Source organism: Bubalus bubalis, chromosome X (assembly GCF_019923935.1).
Source record: "Bubalus bubalis isolate 160015118507 breed Murrah chromosome X, NDDB_SH_1, whole genome shotgun sequence".
Classification (NCBI taxonomy): domain Eukaryota; kingdom Metazoa; phylum Chordata; class Mammalia; order Artiodactyla; family Bovidae; genus Bubalus; species Bubalus bubalis.
The window spans coordinates 88,206,184-88,227,874 of NC_059181.1; the positions used below are offsets into that span (position 1 = coordinate 88,206,184).

Here is a 21,691-nt window from a genome sequence, read left to right on the forward strand (position 1 = left end):
GCCTCAGTCCTAATGCATAAGTACACTCACTATAGAAACAGAGGTGATGGGCAGAGCCTTTTCAGTCCGAAGACCAGGATTTGATGCTGTAAACCATTATGTGCTGAATGATTTACCTTGATAAATTAGTAATTTATCTAATATGTGTGCTTGGTATCTTTTATCATTTTTATGGGGTTTTTTTTCAGTTTTATGTGTACTATTATTTTTCTTACTACTCAGCCAAAATATGAATGGTGGAGGTGGTAATCAGCAAGAAGTTAGGGATGAACCCAACTGAGAGTGGAGTACATAGGAAGTGAAGATTGTGGAGTTGAGGGATGCAGACAAGCATTGGGCTCTCCCTGGGTGTTTGGCCCTATGCCCATCCTCTAATGACCCAGGGAATATTCTTACCCAATAGCGTTCCTGGTTCTCAGATGCAGACAGTGGTGACGTGGGGGCTACCTACGTGGTGGAGGTGCCTAGCTGAAGCACTCTGCCCTGATCAGCTCCTGCTCCACTGAAGGCCACCATAGCTGCCCTTCCATTGCCTTCTCCCAGCTCTTTGCTTCTGGATATCTGAAAAGGTCCCCCTGTGGAACCTTCCAGACTTGATTCTTAAAGCGCTTCCACATGAAAATGATACTCTATTTTCCCCAATCCTCAAAAGTTGTCCTGCACACTAGGGAAAGGAGACTCTGAGGTAAAGAAGGAAATGTCTTTCTCTCAGAGGCATGTCATATCCACATATTTACCTGACATGTTGTGCTTTTATAAGTAATGATATTATACATTTCCTACACACAGCCCGATGATACACATACACACACACGCACACACACACACACACACACACACACACGCACACAGATATGCTGGCAATACACTTTAATTCTAATTCATCTCCTCATGAAACTGAACATAATGGATTCTTTTCTTAGGTAATGAATGCATGTGCACGTCTGTGCAGTATTATATTCATCAGTAGGGGCTTTTGAGGGAGTACCCCTTGAGCCTGTTATATCACAGGAGAGCCAAGTGACCATTTCTCTAGCCCATAGTCTAAAAGGGAGGCTGCTCCATTGTCCTCCAGAGAGGGCAAGGGACAGAACCTCACCCCAAGTTCCCACTTATCTGGACAGGGGACAGAAGCTATAAGAGGAGGAGCTTATAGCTGTGAAATGGGACTCATCTCTAACACAGAGCTGTCCTGAGGGGTGAATGAGAAAGCCTGGGGCTAAGGCAGGCACTGTGTAAAGTCATTTCTCACACTTCTCCTTAATGATATGGTAGATATAATTAGAAAGGATGCAAATGACTTTCTGATATGGCTGGAGTTCAAACTTCTAGACAGAATAACTTCTCGTCTCTTGGGAGACTCAGAAGCTCCTAAGAGCTGCCCAACATCATGCCTCTGAGCAGACCTTAATCCAGTCCCCACACTGGGAAGACAGGCTTGCCTTTGACTCACCTGGTAATTTCAGTGAGAGATGGCAACAGGGCAGCAAGCTGTGGTGTTGCCTAACTGCTGCTCCTGGACTGCTCCTTATATTAATATACTGATAGGAAAATTCTGGACCTACCGGTTGGATCCAGGGATATCCTCAGGAGAACAGCTTTGGCGAAAGAATAGCAAAAGGGGAGAGACAGAGGTTTGATCTGACTGGTTTACGTGGGAAACCAATAAAGTTTGTGACACCGAACTTGCTCTGACCACGGAGGCTACAGGCGCCCTCTCAAATAGCTGAACGTGCCCCACCTTAGGCACCTTCTCGAGTAGGTCTTAGAAGCCCAGGCTGTAAGTGGTCTCAGAGAGCCCCCACGCTCCATTCAGTCATCCTGAAGGAAGAACAGAGAAGAAAAGGAGAGAAAGGGAAGCAAGAACAACACGGGGAGACCAAGCCTGATGAGCAAGGCCCGTAGCTTTATTTTCAAAGGGAGCTTATATACCTTAAGTTGTGCATAGAGGATAATAGGAGGTGTAAAGTCATGCAAAGTCAGCAGTCCTTGATCCTTATCGAGACCAGGCTTTCTTTTCTGCAAACGTATTGTATACAAATGCTTTAGGTGATTTACATCATCTTCTGGCCAGGAGGCCTATTAACATTTTATGACTCTTTGTTCTGAGAAAGGTTAGTTAACCAGAAAATTTATTTTTTCTAAGAGTAATTATTTTAAAGTTTGGCGCCATCCTCCGAAAGTGTTAGATATAAAGTTGCATTCCTATAGGGCAAAGGTGCAGTGGGCTTACAACAAGGAAAGAATTTATTACCTTAAGGGTCTAAAGTTGTTAACACCAAGGCCACTACTTATTTTTTCTATATACCAACTATATTAATTAATATACTCCCAAGGACACAATACAGGGGATGTGGAAACTTGGCAGCAAGCATTGGCTCAACAATGAAATCCTCCACCAGTTCTATTCTAATAATTTCTAACTCCCCAAGAGGCTCTATACTATTTGAATATCTTAAGCTTCCCATGCCTCTCGTAGTTGGGAGGCTGTAAACAATCATATGCGTAGCTATAGGAGTCCAGATAAACCTGTCAGGGAAGTTAGAGAGCCATCTGAGGGGTTTGGATTGAAACACTCCTATTATGCCCAGGAGGCTAATTAACTGGAGCTTGAAGTTGATTTCCTTCAGAGAAAGGTGGTCATGGATAGCCCCCCGTTCATGTCAGAGGAGTTGGTGAAAGTCGTAAAATGGTAAAACAGACAGATTCTGGTTTTGGGGTAGATGCTCAAGCAGATCCAGGGGGCCCCTCGAGTCCTGACTCACCTTTGCATATCAGGCCTCTCCGCATGACCTTTGTCATGGGTGGGAACTCCCGTGCTGGCTCCCGGTGTGGACCTGTCTCCCATTCAACACTGCAGGAGGTATCAGATCATGCAACATCCAGCCATGTCACACCAGAATTTCCAATATCTGCTGCCTCCATGTGGGACAAAAAACTAAAAAGTACTACCATTTTACTGAAATACAACACTCCATTCTTTCATTCAGTAATAATATTCATTTGGCTCACAGTTTGTACTATTCCATTTGAGATGCCTCTTAACTCAGCAATAAAAATAAGAGGTTATGAAGGAAAATAAGTGTATGGGCAAATTTAAGGGTAAAAAATGAGATGGGATGGCTCCTTCACATTAACTTTTAATCTTGCTCAAGTTTCAGGTCCCCATTCAGCCACAAGCCTCTCTTTGTCTTCATATCATCTGTGGTTTCCTTTTCTCTCTTTCATGATGAGATCTCATTTTCTGTAGATAAATATACAAATATATATATATATATATATATATATATATATATACATGCACAAATACGTATATACCTACATAAGCAAATTTTCAGGAAGATACAATGACGATAAAAAACAAAAGGGTTATCTTAGGGTGTTATGTTGTGGAACAATTATTTTTCTCTTTCACATATACTGTGTATTATACACTGAAATGAACCTCATGCAGAGTGTATCATGATAAAAACATCTGAACACCCAATTGTCCATTAACACAGGGAGAAGTTTCATTAAACTCATAAAAATGATTCAAGCCTGCTCAAAACAACTAGTAGCTTCCTATGTACTAAAAATGAAATGTTCAGGGTAAAAATAACTGAAATAAACAAGGAAAACAATTTACTTTCAAGTTTCCATTAATTACTCCTACACTCATCCCAGCTCCCTCCTATGTCCACGCAAACCCAGCATTCACTTCTGAGACCATTGAAGGTGATTCCAAACTGGATGGAGAAAGCCCGCACTGTTACCTGCTACTCGGGGGAGAGGATGACCATGAAGGTGGCTGACACAGGGATGGAGAATGCAGACGCTGAGCTTCACTGGGGCTGGCTTCCCTTACAAACAGCTCATCATTCACTATACAGAAACTGGAGGGAAAATGCACATGTGGACAATTTATGGATGGACCAACTGCACCCCAACCCTGACTTCTCCCACTAACACTCAGCAACTAGATCCCTTCCATACCCTCCTGTGTCTGTCCCCAGGCTCCTTGACTGGTTCCTCTGCCTCTCCCACAGAGCTCACCTTCAGAGAGATTGTCTACCAGCTTCACTCAATGGACGCTCTGTTCCCCAACCCAGGGACAACTTCACATTTACCCTGAACAGTAACTCAGTACGTTACAGTACAGGAGTGTACAGTCTGATCCCCATTTTCAGAAGACAGAGTCACAGACAGATCATGAGACTTGACCAAGATCACACAGAGAGTGAGCACTGGGTCAAGGAGAGAACCCATGTGCTGATTCCAGAGCCCATGCTCTTCCTAACCACTAGGCTAGACTGGTCCTTGGATCTCCCTGCTGGCTTTCCACAATACTGAGTCAGCCTAAGATCTGCATCCACATGCTCAGGACCCTGAGCCCAGGCTGGATGGGCCATCCCACCTACAACATGGCTCTCACCTGGAAGAGCTGGTGGGAGTAGTGGTGAAGGTCCGGGTGAAGGCACAGACACAGCCCTGAGAACTTCCTTCCACTTCAACAACAAACAACAAACAAGAGTACCCCCTGAGAACCCCACGTGTTTACAGGCTCCCACGTCATTCCCGAGTCAGGGTCTGACTTGACACTCATGCTGAGGGGATAGCTGTTCACATGGGGAGTTGCGTGTCAGGAATGGGGAGGGCAACTGTAGGAGATGTCTGCTCCCAGTGACATGCCCCCATGACAACCACTTCACAAGTTCATGGGATGCATTTTTCTCAGTTGCTGAAGAGATGGATATTATGAGGAAACTGTGAGGTTAAGTAGTAGCCCAGGTTCTCAGTGTAAGGATCTGGTATGGGAGCCACCAAACTCCACAGCCTGTGTCCCTAGTGCCCAGGGTGGGCAGGGCAGACATGGACGCAGTTCAGACCTGGGATGTCTGTGGGAAGACTGAGGGCTGGGGAGGGGAGGGCAGGGGAGGGAATCTGGAAGGAAGAGTTCTGGTGGGAGGGAGCCTGACCAAGTGAGAGAGCAGTGCAGCATCTGGGGGGAGCAGGCTACACACACTCACCTTCTTTGAACACCCCACTGACAGAGAAGCAGAACATCGTTTCCTGATAAGGAAGAGACCAGGTACTCAGTCACCCCTCATCCTCTTTCCCACCTGTGCCTTTCTGCCCCTCACCACCAAGCGAGGAGCAGGTGCTCACCGTCTGGAAACACATGTCCACCTCAAAGGAGCTGAAGTCATGCTGGGTTTTGGGTAATGCACAGAGGGCACGCACAATGTCATGTTTTGTGTGTTTCATCATCTGGACATGCGGGACTGTCGGGGACGGGAAGAAAGCAAAGGTCATGTCTGCCATGCCATGGACCCTATGACTGGCCCCTTACCACCCTTTCCGGCCCAATCTTCCCACCACACACTCACTGGGGTCCTTGAGTGTCTTCATATTACTGTTGTCCAAGAAGTACACACACATACTGCTTCTAGGAGACACAGAAGAACAGTGGGTGGTGGTCTGGCCAGCATAGGTGTCAGAAGGAGCTGGCCTGCATCTGCTGGGGAACCACATGGCCTGGGGGAGGAGTCTACACTGTGATACTCACAAGCCTGAGTCCTTGGAGTGGAAGGGAATGGTCAGGAAGAAGCAGGCCTCCTCATGATAAAACCCCAGCAGTCCCTGGCGATCTCCATAGTCATGGATCAAGTAATAGCTGAGGGAAGAAGTGAGGAGAGTCTCTCTCTGGGGTCTGAAGCTCAAAGAAGACTTGAAAACTCCCATGAGCAGACCTGAGCTTGGGTGGCCTCCCCTGTCCTGGCCCTCCCCTTGTTCAGATTCCCAGGGGGACTTACTGCTGCAGGAATTGCAGGATTTGACTGTTCACCTGATCAGATCCAAAGAAACCTCCCTGGAATTAAAACAGTCCTCAGGACAAGGGCTGACACACCCTCTTGTACCACCTTGAACCCTGCTGGATCCTCTGTGCTCACCTTGCACATTGGTAAGCGCTTGGGGGCTTCCACAGCCCATTTAGAACCTGAGAGTGTCTCCTGGCCATCCTAGGGGAGGGAAGAGGAAGTCAGCAGTGCAGTCCAGGATGTCAGGGAAAAGGATGGGCCCAGGATGGGCTGGGGGTAGGGAAGAAAGTGTCCCTGGAAATGCCGGAGGCAGGACTACATGTTCTGTCATCACCGTGGGTCCCCGAAGCCTGTGGACAACATGGCTGAAGATCCAGAGCCTTTTCAGGTGCCCACAGAGAATGGTACACCCCCCTACCCCAGGACATTTAAGGGTCAGGCTAAAAAACGGAACTTGGACGGGTCCTAACGGGTTTCCGTGTAGTTTGAGGGCACTGTCGGTGCTAGTTAGAGGAGTCTGATCAAGGAATGCACTTACCAAGCTTAGTAACCTGGGGAACAACTGCAGGAGGGTGCTGCCAAAATCAAGACAAAAGAAAAATGTCAGTGAAACTATGGACGGGACCCTCCTCATGGGAGCAAGTCACTTACAGTAATCACAGCACCCTCACACCCCAGTATCCTAGCATTCAAGGGCCCTGGTCACCACTCTATGGATGGACCAAGAGGGAGACTGTCCCCTCCACCCCTTCCTTGAACCTCCTCCTCCATTTCCTTTCCTCTGCGTAGCTCCCAGCCAGACTGTTCTGACTCCCTTCTGCAGTGCCACAGGGACCAGCACTTCAAATCCAGTCTGCAGGCCTTACTCCCCTCCATCCCTTCCTTCCTTCCTCCAGGGCCCCGTGAAGGCTGTAGAGAAAAGAAGATATGGGAGGATGGGAGCCCGGGGCTTTGCTACCTCACTTGGGAGTCCAGCATGCTGTCAAGTCAGGACACACCTCAGGGATGACCAGGTGCTATGGCAGGGAGGTGGTTGAGGTGGGACTCAGGAGGTAGGGAGGGGAATAAAGACAGAAAGGGGGTGGAGGGAGGAGGGGAGAGATGAGAGAGACATAGGGGTGTAGAGACAAGGCAGAGGAAGACCTCATGTTGGTTGACTTATCACGGAAGGTGGTGCACACAGCGCTTCTGTCTGCACACATCCCTTCTGGTTCCAGCTGATGAGCCTTGTCCATCTCCCCTGCAATCTTCACCTAGAATTATAGGGAACACCCACATGGACCAAATGGCTCTGCACCCATACCCTTCCTTTCCCTACAAATCCACTTTCCTTTGTCTGTCACCACCCATAAGGCCTCCCACATTCCTTTCAAAGGAGGATCTGGGTGCCCCACCTCACCTCAGTGTTGGAGAGATTCAAGTTCTCCGTGGTGGAAGCAATCTCCTTAATGGTGGACAGGCCGTGCCCCAAGTAGGGTTTCTTGTTGCTCAAGTACAAAGATGAAAGCTAGAATGAGGAAAGAGAGTGAGGACCCCAAACAGAATACCTGAGACATCTGCCTCTTCTACGCAATGTCTCCCTCCCTCACCATTGGACCCAACATTGGGCCTAGGTCCCCACCATGGGCCTGATCCCTGGATAGACGTTCAGGGAGGTAGCCGTGCTATTTCTACGGTTCCATGTCATTCCAATATCACACAGTATAAAGTCTCCAGGAAACCAGAAGGAGGGAAACACGGGCTGAGAGGGTCCCAGCTGGAACACCTCCAGCACCAAGCCCTCCCCATGATACCATCTCTGAGTGCTCTACTCAGACAGACCCTCTACCCTCAGCTGCCCTGCAGTTATTACTGTAGCCATACCAGGGCCAAAGCGGAGTCTCTGGATGTCAAGAGCTTGCTGGCAGGCATCATATGGTTTGTTCATGGTGAGCTGCAGAGTTAGGGATGGGGTCCAGCGAGCATGAGTCTGAGGGTGAGTGGGGGGAAGAGGTGGGTCTGGCTATGAGGGCATAGCTTGTGTTGAGTCTGCATTACCTTTATCTGCTCCAACTTTTCAGATGTCAGTGTCTTCTGCACAGACTGGGGTGCATCACAGGGCTCAACAAAGATAGATATCTGGAGAGAACACAAGAGGGGCTGGGTAAGCTCCAGGAAATCTGTGCATGGGATCAAGCAAGGCCATGCCGCCCTCCTGCTCTCTTGCCCTTAGTCAGCCCTTGACACACACCGTTTCATTATCCTCACTGAAAATCTTGCCGCTGACATTCTTCAATGCACAGGCAACGTTGGCATTCTCTACAAAGAACTGGGCCTGCATTTTCTCATAGTGAAACTGTAGGGAGAGTGACAGGAGAAGCAGAACATGAGACCAGGGCCATGTCTCTGGGCCTGCAATCTACCCGTTTGTCGCATCATCTCCATGTCCTGTCTTACTTCGACTGCAGTAAAGGGGACACTGCACTTCTTCTGAATCAAATTCATCAGCCACTTCTCATCATATTGTATACCAAAGGGAATCTAGGAATCAGAGAACAAATGGGAAAGAGAATGGATACAATGGAATCCAAGATTAAGGTAAGACCCAACTGTGTCTTGCTTTAGGGCTATTTTTCAGGTTTTAAATAATTACTTAAGACAATATCTGTTATCACTAACTTTGGTATGAGACAAGGATTTTCTATATACACTTTCTTTGCATTCAGATACTCTTTCTGAAAAAAAAATTGACTTAATATGTTTCACATGTACTTCCTTTTATAAAGTTCCAGGAGATCCACATGAGGTACACCTGGCCTGTCACTCTGACACGGACCCCAGAGACTCAACCTCCTCCCACACCCAGCTCAAGCCAAACTGCGTCATCTGGTATGAAGTGCTCCATCTCCATGGCAGTAGGCTTCCTCCTTTGCTTTTAGTCAACCTCTCCCATGCTCCTCCTTGCAGTCAGTCTGTTTCCTTCATACCGCTTCTCTGAACCTGCCCTTCGATGATCTAAGAAGATACCTCCTGGTAATATCAAGACAGATTACCAACACCGCTGCCCCAGAAAAGTTCCCAGCATCTCTACACAAATCCAACACGACTCTGTCATCTTCTACATATTAGGTTCATTTAGCCAGGATACTCACAATAATCTTGAACCAGCTCCCCAAGGTCTCATCCTGTCTATTTGTTTTCATTGTTCTCGCCGGAGGCTTTTGCTCTGTCTCCATGGTAACATGCATTTGGTCTTTTCTCTGAAAACTACTTCTCCAGTGATGGGATGGAATGGCATAGGGAGCACTGTGGGGAAGTGGAAAGAAAAAAGTGGTCCATATAGGCCTGGAAAGTCTTCTCTATACATTCTCCCAAATGATACCAGAGTTATAATAAAGACTGCTCAAACATTAACCTGATCCAATCATTTTTTACTCTGGCAAGTTGGAGAGAAGAATGACATATTTAACTGCAAGGTTTTGTTGTTCAGTGGTTGGTACATGTCAGCCATGGTGACTGGTCACTTACTATCTTCCTTGGATGTCCATATGAGCATCACTTTCTTTTAAATCTCTGTCTTGCTGCTGCTGGGAAATGACCGGTTCAGACCAACAGGCATACTGCCTTCGGTAAATACTCGAGCTTCGTGCTCTTCTTTGTAAAGAGTTCCCTTTATCAGTGTGCTCTAAAATTGACAACAACGTATCAGTGGTCCCAGTATCAGAAGTAGTCCTGAGTAAATATCATGACTAATGAAGAAACATCATTCTTTATAATCTAAACATACATGCATCATAGAGCTAAAAAATGGCTGAGAGACCTCACCATGGCTCCACTTTTCATGAAATGAGAGGTAGGGAGCAGTCACAGACAAGAAACCAGGGAAAGGGTCTGGATGTAGAGTGTAGTCTGTGATGTTAGGCTGTGTTCTACTTGGTTCAGGTTAGGTGACCTGGGACAAGTGGCTTCTTATCCCCAAGTCTCACTTCTCTGCTCTGCTCTATGAGTACAATAAACCCTACCCTGAAATCTACCCTGATGTGATAGTTCAAGGGTCAAAGGTGATCTGCCTCCCTGAAGGAAGAATTAGAGAAATGAAAGGTAAGTCTTATGAAAAGATCCAAGATGGAACCTTGAGAGATATAATATGGAGGATACCCTCCCCCCAAAAAGAGAATTAAAGGTGATACAATGAGTATACCTAATACATGGTTAATGTGAGCCCCATAGAGAAGGAAAGTGAACAGGGGAGAAGTGGTATTTGAAGAGAACTTGGCTGAGAAGTTTCCAAATGTACCAAGATATCAACTTAGGATTACAATATTAATAGGAGGACTTCCTTTGTGGTTCAGTGATTACGAATCCACCTGCCACTGCAGGGGACACCAGGGTCCCTGGTCTGCGAAGATTCCACATGCCTCAGGACAACTTAGGCCCTGTGCCACAGAAACTGAACCTGTGTTTTAGAGCCTATGAGCCAAAACTACTGAAGCACATGTGCCCTAGAACCCGTGCTCTGCAACAAGAGTGCAACAAGGGAAGCCACGGTAATGAGAATCCTGTGCATCGCAACTAGATAGTAGTCCCTGCTCATTGCAACTAGAGAAATCCCTCACCCAGCAACAAGTCCCAGCACAGCCAAAAATAAATAAATAAATCTATTTTTAAAAGACCAACATTAATAGGACAAAAAATATGCTTTAAGGAAAAACATCCTTAAAAGAAAAGACATGCATTTCAACATCATGTAACAAAAACTCAGAAAATTTGTGACCTAAAGATCCAAACTAAAGAAATATTATAGGCTCTTCTTTGGGCAGAAGAAATATCACCCTAGGTGGAGCCACACAGATACAGGAAAGAAAGACAAATGACATTTGTGAATATGGAGGAAAATTTAAATGAGTATTGACTATATAACACAATGATAATAATTTCCTTTGGGGATTTATATATAGAGAGAATGAAAATGAATGACAGTAAATGTGGAAGGAGTTTATGGAATCAAAGTGTCTCAAAGCCCCATAACTGAGCAGTTTTAGGAACTAATTAACTAATATTATTTTGTGAAAGGCAAAAATGTACATTGTAATCTGAAGGGTGAACACTACAAGAATAGCAAAAGAATGTTTACCTAGATAACCATGCAAAGTAATGATTTGATAGTTAAAAAATATTCACCATATCAAAGGAAAAGAAAGGAAAAGGAACTTAGAAGAGGCAACAATAAATACACAATAATATGATATACACAAACCAAATTATATCTACTTTTATTTTAGAAGATTCAGGTGAAATACTCCAAATAGAAAGACAGATTTTATCAGACTGGACAAGAAACCTTTCATCAAATACTCCTGAAAAGAGACGTATGCAAAATTTAATCATCAGGAAAACTGGAAAATAAAAAAAAACGCAAAATGTACACCTTTTCACATTAACCTCAGAAAACTGGTATAACCATATCAGTAAAAGAAAAGGTACACTTTAAAAGGGAAATTCCTTTATGATAACAGGTTCAGTGCAATAAGAAGATAGTAATATAAATTCTAAATTTGTATGCCTCTTAAAGCCAGCATACCAAGCAAAAACTGACAGAAATAATGGACAAATCCACAGTCACAGTGGGAAATTTTAACACATCCCACTGAGTGACACATAAAATGACAGACAAAAATCTCAGCTAGAGGGAGCGGATTTTAAAATACGACTTAAACAAATTTATTTAATTGACGTAGAACAACGCACATGACTACTCATCAAACATTCCAGAATATATCACATGCCCGGCAATAAAGCCTCAAGAAGCTTCGAGGGGCTAATACAATTTACCCTAACTGTTAATGTAATATCCAGTAGTAACGGTTGGTTTTCTGCCCCTCCCCCACCTCTAGTATAAATCCAAAGAATATTAGTTTATATAATCCTACCCTCCACCTAGGTGACCCTCGCCACGCTCCAAACCCTAGACCTGAGAAGATAACATGACTCATGCCTTTTCCTTAGCCAGAGAAAAATTCAAGTCAGCAACGGCCATTTTCATCAGAGGGGAGGTTTACCACATGGAATCGAGGTGGGTGTGTCAGAGCCCACTTGGCCCATCTCCTCAAGAGACCGGAAAATAGTCAGTCTGGGCTCTCTCGCCGCTTTCCCTGAAGAACAGTCAACTGGTTGGGGGTCCTGTGCTTTGGGGTGTGGGAGGGCACCCAGAACCCTTCCTGCTTTGGGGGGATCTGAAGAGACGGTCTCACACAGACCACTCACCCATAGGGTGGCCTGAAGGCAGAGATCTGTCACCACCGTCCTCACAGGCTGCCCTGGAAGAGAATCTGTGGGCCTGGAGCTGGAAGCTTGTAGAATATCAAGGAAAACTGCTGAGGTAGGAAGAGTGCAAGCCCCACACAACTTCGTCACAGCCACACAAACAAGATGGCGTCCTAACAGGAAGTCCTTTCCCCAAGGTCATAGAGGAGCAGAGTCTTGGGGGCCAGAGGGGACTTAACTTCCTGTAATTACTGCCCTCTGAGTTTGCTACCAGCATAACATCCAAGGAACTCTTTCCAACAGTACCACCCCTGCAGAGGAGGCCAGTTAGAATCAGGAGGCTTAGGGATCTTGGCGATGGCACCCCACTCCAGTACTCTTGCCTGGAAAATCCCATGGACGGAGGAGCCTGGTAGGCTGCAGTCCATGGGGTCGCTAAAAGTCGGACACGACTGAGCGACTTCCCTTTCACTTTTCACTTTCATGCATTGGAGAAGGAAATGGCAACCCACTCCAGTGTCTTGCCTGGAGAATCCCAGGGATGGGGGAGCCTGATGGGCTGCCGTCTCTGGGGTCACACAGAGTCGGACACGACTGAAGAGACTTAGCAGCAGCAGCAGCAGGGATATTGATACTAGTAGCTACAAATACAGAGAACTCTCTATGCCAGTCGCTGCATCAGCTACATTACAGTGTTCCTTCATTATGCAGACCCAGAGAACTGGAGGGCCAGCAGTAGGAAAGCGCTGTCCTTGCTACATTACATCTGTTCTTTTATGTATTCCTCACAAGGGGACTTTGATACCAGAATCATCAACTTTCCAGGGTTGCTGAGGCTTATTGAGGTGCTGCACTTGTTTAGGGTCATTCAGATGCTACTGGGAGAAACAGTCCTGAATTGAGCTCCATGGACTGGAAGATGTCTTCTTGAAGCACAGCTTTACTAAATACTTGGTGCAATATAGGGGTTTTTCTGAAGTTTATGCAAGTGAAGTGAAGTCGCTCAGTCATGTCCGACTCCTCGGTCCATGGGATTTTCCAGGCAAGAGTGCTGGAGTGGCTTGCCATTTCCTTCTCCAGGGGATCTTCCCGACCCAGGAAACGAACCTGGGTCTCCCGCATTGCCAGGCAGACGCTTTACCGCCTGAGCCACCACCTGACTGTTCTAAAAATAATCAGGTGGCTAGAATTAACTCTAATTCATTCCAAAGAGATCATACCAAAACAACAACAACAACAAAAAAAAACCTTGAAAATAAAAAGGAAATACCAAACAGAACTTGGTGGATCACTGCAATGACAGTAGAAAAAAAAAAATTAGTCTTTTCTTTAAAAAAAAATACAGTCAATGTAGGCAGATATCCCCTAGTGCAGGGGTCCCCAGCTCCTGTTGGGATCTGGGTTGCACAGCAGAGGGTGAACCTAGGGGGAGTGAGCAAGGGAAGCTTCATCTGCTGCTCCCCACAGCTCTCCATTGCTCACTTTACTCTCTGAAACATTGCCTCCGTTAGAGCCAGAACTGTAGATATGAAAGTCTCAAATCAGAGGGTTTCTAAAGAAGAAAGGAAGGAAAAGCCTGGGCTCTAGTTCATGAGCTAGAATTTTCTGGAATTTTTAATATCTTCCTCTCCAGTTCTCTGTGCCCTGAAAGAAGTACAACGCCTGAAAGAGATGAAGAAAATCTACACATGAGTGTGTGAACATCTGAGGTGAGGGAAATGTAAGACGCAAATGCATACGAATACACAGATACATTGTCAAGTCAAAAGTTGAAAAAGTTGACTTTTTATTAAACAACCACATGTGAACATTTTTATAACATGTAAATATATTGGACCTTTTTGTCAATTAGTTGTTGTTTTCAAGTGTTCCTCTGAACAAATTAGCCTAATCAGAAATTCTCAAACATTGAAAATGTATACCTGGAAAATAAAATTATTCTCAACCTTCCATCTACACGATCACCTTATCATGACCCACACGTACTCAAGGTATCCAATGTAAAACAATTAGTGCACATTTTCCAGATGTGTTTCTCTTATGGTAATGCATATACCTATCTTAAAGGATTTGTGTAGGTATGTAGTTCTAGATAGAATATTGTTTATAATTTTCAATTACAGGGACTTCTCTGATGGTCCAGTGGTTAAGATTTTGCACTCCCAATCCAGGGGCACTGGCTTGATCCCAGGTTGGGGAACTAAGATCACACATGCCACAAGGTGCAAAAATAAGTAAATAAAATAAAAATTTAAGTTACATAAGCAAATGTATGCAAATTAATTTTTAATTTACTATGACATCTTCAGATTTTCATTTCTTCGGTTCATGGTTTGGCATATTTCCAGATGTTTACTGAAAAGCATTTTGTTTTTTAGATGAATTGAATTATTTGTGGTTATTTTTTTGTCTTTTCTCTATTGATTATCAGAAATCCTGTTTGCTCTTGCACATGAACACAAAAGCTGTAATGCTGTTTGAAATGTTGTCTCCAAACTTTTCAATCTTTTACATTTTTTCCTTTGACAGTAAAGAAATTCCTTTAATTTTCGTGGGTTTTTTTTTAAATATAAAAATAAAGGGCTTCCCAGATGGCGCAAGTGGTAAAGAACCTGCCTGTTAATGCAGGAGACACAAGAGACACGGGTTCGACCCCTGGGTCATGAAGCTCCCTTGGAGGAGGGCATGGCAACCCACTCCACTGTTCTTGCATGGAGAATCCCATGGACAGAGAAGATGGGCAGGCTGTAGTCCATAGGGTTGCAAAGAATCAGATGCAACTGAAGCAATTTAGCGTGCATGACTGAAAAAGTGAGTAATGCATAGGGTTGCATTGAGTACTAGTCCACTGGGAATTCTAGATCCAAAGACTTGAGGGCCTCATGACAAAATGGAAAAGAGCTTTAGCCCAAAATCTACATTGATTAATAATGGGGAAAATATTTGAATCTGTGTTTGCTTATACAAGATACTATGTAAAGTGCATCTGGCCTAATATAACTCCATAAATGACCATTTCCTTCCCTCCACGGAGTCTAATTTCCTCTGCTTCAACCTGAGCCTCACACAAATCCTTCAGGACACTTCAATTCCTGGGGCCCTATATCCAGGGAGTGGATTTCACCTATCTTCAAGACCAAGACATGTTGTTTGAGGACCCTATCAACATGGCATTGACACCAGGACAACCAAAACTAGATATGAGAGGCAAGAAAAGCTTAGAACTCTGTTACAAAATTAATTAGAGCAATTGAAGTTATAAAAAGCCCATGTCTCTCCCAAACAAAAATGTCACATACAAAATAAATCAAATTATTGGCGAAATATTTGGAACATATTTTAGAGCACATGTTTTATACTATATAATATAAATAAATCTGATCAGTAAAGAGGGTCATTTAAAGTCTCTTAAAAACTTGAATGAGAACTATGATTCACAAACATATAAAGATCAAACAAATACAAAAGCAGTTATATATGGAAGTATATATGAATGTACATATATTTACATATGTATATTTACATAAACATACGTATATATATCAACATACATATCTAGATACAGAACTTAGTATATATACGTACTGTGAACAAAATGTGGAAGAACGGATATGCTCATGTAAATTTACTTATTTAATATTGTACACAGAGAAATATATCTGGGGAACAAAGTAAATTACCAAGAATATATTTCTTGTTATGGAAAAAGATTAATAAAACATAAAAATATACTTTATCTGTTGTATACACATCCCTGCATTTCATTAGTTTTGAAAAGAAAGATATTAATTTGAAGTCAGAAAAGTAATTAATGAAAATTTTTATAACATTATAGTATATAACTAGTTGTGAATTTCATTTCAAAAAACAATTTATGTGGCTTAACTGTGTTTATATATGAGTCGAGAATTTTTTTCACATTACACATTTCACATTACACTTTCTCTTTACTCTTTTAATCACATGTATATCGGTTTCCTGTCACAACAGGGAGGGAGAGGCTGAAGAAAAGTTCTTGCCAGTAGATTTAATGTACATGGGCTCTGACTCACCCTTACTGATTCATTTACCATAAAATCCTACCAGATATTTCCTAGTGATGGGCATCTTGCTCCTTTCCTCCTTCCAAGGCTTTTATTCCAGATATGTTCACCAGGTGGCACAGATCTCCAGTTTTTGAATTTTATCCAGTGAGAAGTGCTATTTGGGAAAAGGAATGAAAAATGTTTTAAAAGTTGCTTTGCATTGCGAGTAGTGGGAGAATATATAAAACAAATTCATGCTCAAATTGCTTTGCCTAACAATTTTCTTCTCCTCTGTGGTTTCCCAGATAGAAATCATAGTAATAATATGACTCTTAGAGAACGACTGGTTAGTATATGCCTGAGGTGGGCGCAAGGAAGGCAGAAGGGGTTCATGTACATCTCTCTACAGCTGTCCTGTTAAGGTTCACAAAGTTTTTCCCTGAGTGATAGACTGATGGGTAAGGGATTTCCACTCTGGATTTTCCAAAGGGATGAACCAGATTACAGGGTATTTCCTTCCTGTTATATTTGGCTCGTCTCCACCCTTACCCCTTTTGCTGGCTAAAGCCTCTTTAACCTCAGATCTCAGCTTAAAGATCACTTCATGTGAGAAGTCCCAGACACACCCTACTGGTTTGATTACCACTAGGCATATAATGGGGGGGCTTCCCTGGTAGCTCAGATGGTAAAGCGTCTGCCTGCAAAGCGGGAGACCTGGGTTCAATCCCTGGGTCGGGAGGATCCCCTGGAGAAGGAAATGGCAACACACTCCAGTATTCATGCCTGGAAAATCCCGTGGACCAAGGAGCCTGGTGGGCTACAGTCCATGGGGTCGCAAAGAGTCGGACCTGACTGAGCGACTTCACTTCACTTCACTTCAGGCATATAATGACTCCACCACATTTGTCATCTCCAGACACACTTTGCATGTGAAAGGGGAACGAAGGCTGTGAGCGCACCAGTTCTCAGAGGCTGTAGCATCACATAGTGGACTTCAGATGCTGAACTTTTCAAATATCTTGTCTGAAGAGTCACCGAAAATTCACTGTTCCACTTTGAAGGCGGATGCTGGGGACACCAGCAAAGGAACTGCAGCATTGTTCCTCAGACAAAAATCAGACTCTGTATTTCTGAGAACCTGTGGCAGCTGGGGATTGTTTCTCCTTCTATAAAAGAGCCCATGGTAGCAATGTATTGACAGTCTGTCATTTTTAGTGGATTGGTTTTGCACGGCAAAAACCAAATGAATCTTCCAGAGGTAGAATTGCAAGTCTTAAAATTTTTGAATAATTTGTTTTGTGGAATACTCTTAAATATATTTCAAAATATTTAAATGAGCTTTGAAAGTAATAATAAAAAAAAAACTGAAGAAGGAAGAAAAATGTTCCATTAACCTCTGATGAGATATCACCATTTTTATATTCTCATTAATTATGTACATAAAATGACACTGGCTTATCTTTAATCTACATATAACATTTAATCCTTTTGACATAACTACAAACTCCACATTGTGATTCATTCCTTACAGGTGACAAAACCGAGCCTCAGCCAGACCTGACTGAGACTAAATGCTCTGGGTGACCTTTACCGTCTTGTGATTTCAATAAATCCTGACAAGGACCATATGAAGGAGAGAGTGGTCACTCCCTGGATGGGGAACCTGAGGTTCGGGACCTACTTTAATGGCCTACACGGCCGCACGTCATGCTCTTACTCATTGGCTGGTTCCAGACTGGGACCCACATCTTCTGAACCTAAACTTTATTCTTCCTACCAATTCACTCAACCTTGCCTCAATTATAGATACAAGTATATGTTGGAAATATTGTGAATTGGTTGCACACCATTGCAAGAAAGCCCATATGGCAACAAAGTGAATAACATAAATTTTTTGGTTCTCCATGTCTTATAAAAATTATGTTTATACTGTACTGTAGGCTATTAAGTGTACAATAGCGTTGTCTAAAAAACAAAGTGCATATCTTAATTAAAAATACTTGACTGCTGAAACTTGCTAACAAATATCTGAAAGTTTAGAGAGCCATAATCTTTTGGCTGGTGGAGGGTCAGGCATGTGTTTTGATGGCTGCTGACTGATTAGGGTGGTGGCTGTTGAAGGTTGGGGTGGCCATGGTAATTTCTTTAAATGAAACAACAGTAACGTTTGCTGTATCAATTGACTCTTCTTTTTCAGAAACAATTAGCATGCAGTGTTGTTTGTTAGCTTTTTACCCACTGAAGAATTTCTTTCAAAATTGGAGTCTATCCTCTCAAAACCTGCCACTGTTTTATCTAATATTCTGAATTATGTAATATTCTAAATCCTTCGTTGTCATTTCAAAAATCTTCACAGCATCTCCACTAAGGGGTAGATTCCTTTCAAGAAACCACTTTCTTCACTCCCATAAGAAACAGCTCCTCGGGGTTAAAGTTTTATCATGAGATTGCAAAAATGCATTCAGGTATTCAGGTCCCTTTTCTATTTCTAGTTCTCTTGCTATTTCCTGAAACCATAAAACTCCCAGGTTTTATGAATAGAATAAAAAGCTCCTTGGCATTGGTCGTGGCAGTGATTTTTCAATATATTACAAATGCACAAGTAACAAAAGCAAAAACCAACAAGTGGGACCACAAAACAAAACATCTTGCACAACAAAAGAAACAGTCAACAAAATAAACAGGTAACCTGTGGAATTGGAGAGAATCTTTGTAAACTGTGTATATAACATGCAATTAATTTTCAAAATATGTAAGGAAATCATACAACTCAATATAGAAAAATCTGAGTAAAATTTGGCAAATGACCTAGAGAGATATTTTCCCAAAGATTATATATAAATGGTCAACATGTATATGAAAAGGTGCTCAATATCATTACAATTGCATAAAGAAGAATAAAATACCTAGAAACAGATTTAACAAACGAGGTGAAACACCTCTATAGTGCAAACAGTAAGACACTGGTGAAAGAAAATGAAAGAGGCACAAGTAAATGGAAAGATACTCCATCTTACGGATTGACAATCTTAATGTTGCTAAAATGACCATAATACCAAAGCAATCTACAGATTCAAATCAACCTCTATCAAAATGACAATGACATTTTTCATAGAACCAAATCAAATAATTCTAAAATCGGTAGGGAACAAAAGATCCTGAATAGACAACAATCTTGAACAATCTTGATGTTCACTGGAGTCATCAGAGATTCCTGAAAGAGGAACTAGGCCTGGGACAGTGGGCAAGACTTAAGGAGGGGTGGGTGGAAGGGAGGAGATGGGGAGTCCACTCTGACTGGAGTGAAGAGTGGGGGCTCCCAGGTGAGCAGATAAGGCTGAGAGGTAACTGATGGGACACTCCTGGGGACTGAGGCTATCTGGGTGTAGGACTGATTGGGGAAGGACCATATTTGCTTCCATGGACACTACACAGCCCCTTCATACACTGAAATGGCACAATGATGGTAAGGAGTAAAGTGCCCCACATGTCTGTCACTGGTCCACGGAGCAGAGAAGGACCAGGTCCACTGAGAGTAGGGAAACTGTGCTGATACTCAGTTCCCTGAACCTCCTTTAAAGTAGGAAGCAGACATAAAGGGGAAGAATTCATGAGTAAGAGATGCCCCATGCCATCTGGAAAATATCAGATCAGATCAGATCAGTCGCTCAGTCGTGTCCGACTCTTTGCGACCCCATGAATCGCAGCACGCCAGGCCTCCCTGTCCATCACCAACTCCCGGAGTCCACTCAGACTCACGTCCATCGAGTCAGTGATGCCATCCAGCCATCTCATCCTCTGGCGTCCCCTTCTCCTCCTGCCCCCAATCCCTCCCAGCACCAGAGTCTTTTCTAGTGAGTCAACTCTTCACATGAGGTGGCCAAAGTACTGGAGTTTCAGCTTTAGCATCATTCCTTCAAAGAAATCCCAGGGCTGATCTCCTTCAGAATGGACTGATTGGATCTCCTTGCAGTCCAAGGGACTCTCAAGAGTCTTCTCCAACACCACAGTTCAAAAGCATCAATTCTTCGGCACTCAGCCTTCTTCACAGTCCAACTCTCACATCCATACATGACCACTGGGAAAACCATAGCCTTGACTAGATGAACCTTTGTTGGCAAAGTAATGTCTCTGCTTTTGAATATGCTATCTAAGTTGGTCATAACTTTCCTTCCAAGGAGTAAGCATCTTTTAATTTCATGGCTGCAGGCACCATCTGCAGTGATTTTGGAGCCCAGAAAAATAAAGTTTGACACTGTCTCCACTGTTTCCCCATCTATTTCCCATGAAGTGGTGGGACCAGATGCCATGATCTTCATTTTCTGAATGTTGAGCTTTAAGCCAACTTTGTCACTCTCCACTTTCACTTTCATCAAGAGGCTTTTGAGTTCCTCTTCACTTTCTGCCATTAGGGTGGTGTCATCTGCATATCTGAGGTTATTGATATTTCTCTGGCAATCTTGATTCCAACTTGTGTTTCTCCCAGTCCAGCGTTTCTCATGATGTACTCTGCAAATAAGTTAAATAAACAGGGTGACAATACACAGCCTTGACGAACTCCTTTTCCTATTTGGAACCAGTCTGTTGTTCCATGTCCAGTTCTAACTGTTGCTTCCTGACCTGCCTACAAATTTCTCAAGAGGCAGATCAGGTGGTCTGGTATCCCCATCTCTGGAAAATATACACCCTCTTTAATTTCTCTCTGACCCCAGACCCCAGGGACTCCATCTGCCAGTGAGGTCCTACCTGCCTCCGGGAGTCACATTCCTAGCCAGAACATCGTGTCCACCTGCTAGCTCTCCCCACACTCTGGTTTGTTCCATCTCTGCATCGTCGCTGACATCACTCAGGCTTTTCTCCCCCTTTGTTGTCTCAAGTCCTTTCATCAGCTCAGTGAGGTGTATCACAACACAGTACTGCCGTGACAATTCAGTTCAGTTCAGTTCAGTTCAGTTCAGCTGCTCAGTCGTGTTCGACTCTTTGCGACCCAGCGAACCGCAGCACACCAGGCCTCCCTGTCCACCACCAACTCCAGGAGTCTACCCAAACTCATGTCCATTGAGTCAGTGATGCCATCCAACCATCTCATCCTCTGTCATCCCCTTCTCCTCCTGCCCTCAATCTTTCCCAGCATCAGGGTCTTTTCAAATGAGTCAGCTCTTCGCATCAGGTGGCCAAAGTATTGGAGTTTCAGCTTCAACATCAGTCCCTCCAATGGACTCCCAGGACTGATCTTTACAATGGACTGGTTGGATCTCCTTGCCGTCCAAGGGACTCTCAAGAGTCTTATCCAACACCAAGATAACCCCAAATTTAATATTCACCTTCACTATTATTTACATATTGTTTTTTTTTTTTTTTTTGCACTTTCCATTTCTGCAGAGCTAAAATCTGATAGCCACAACCTGGTCGAAGAAGACAGTGACTGAAAGGAGTGTGTTTTCCTGTACCCAGACTAAACTTTTGGTCACTTTATGGATGCCTCAATTTTGAAGGTGACCCAATTTTGTATTACTAGTGTTGGGCATGTGTATATTTTCCTTTCCTGGGATTATTTTAGGTGGCCCAAAGAAGGTGTCTGCTGTACAAAAAAGATCTTAATGACTGGATAACTGCGATAAT

The 21,691-nt window shown here is 43.6% G+C and overlaps 1 protein-coding gene across 1 annotated transcript; it reads right to left on the reverse strand.

Moving 5' to 3' along the window:
• Positions 1-3,751: 3,751 nt before the first annotated feature.
• On the reverse strand, positions 3,752-12,339 carry LOC112577766 (nuclear RNA export factor 3). Its single transcript, XM_044937561.1, has 18 exons — positions 12,045-12,339; positions 9,309-9,465; positions 8,933-9,086; positions 8,238-8,321; positions 8,032-8,136; positions 7,839-7,919; positions 7,423-7,542; positions 7,201-7,308; positions 6,945-7,054; positions 6,340-6,376; positions 5,934-6,002; positions 5,796-5,851; positions 5,549-5,656; positions 5,370-5,428; positions 5,149-5,264; positions 5,010-5,052; positions 4,415-4,487; positions 3,752-3,875 (listed from the first exon to the last, which is right to left on the reverse strand). The coding sequence occupies exons 1-18, from the start codon at positions 12,046-12,048 to the stop codon at positions 3,752-3,754; spliced, it is 1,608 nt and encodes a 535-aa protein (XP_044793496.1). The 5' UTR covers positions 12,049-12,339.
• Between the last annotated feature and the right edge of the window lie 9,352 nt (positions 12,340-21,691).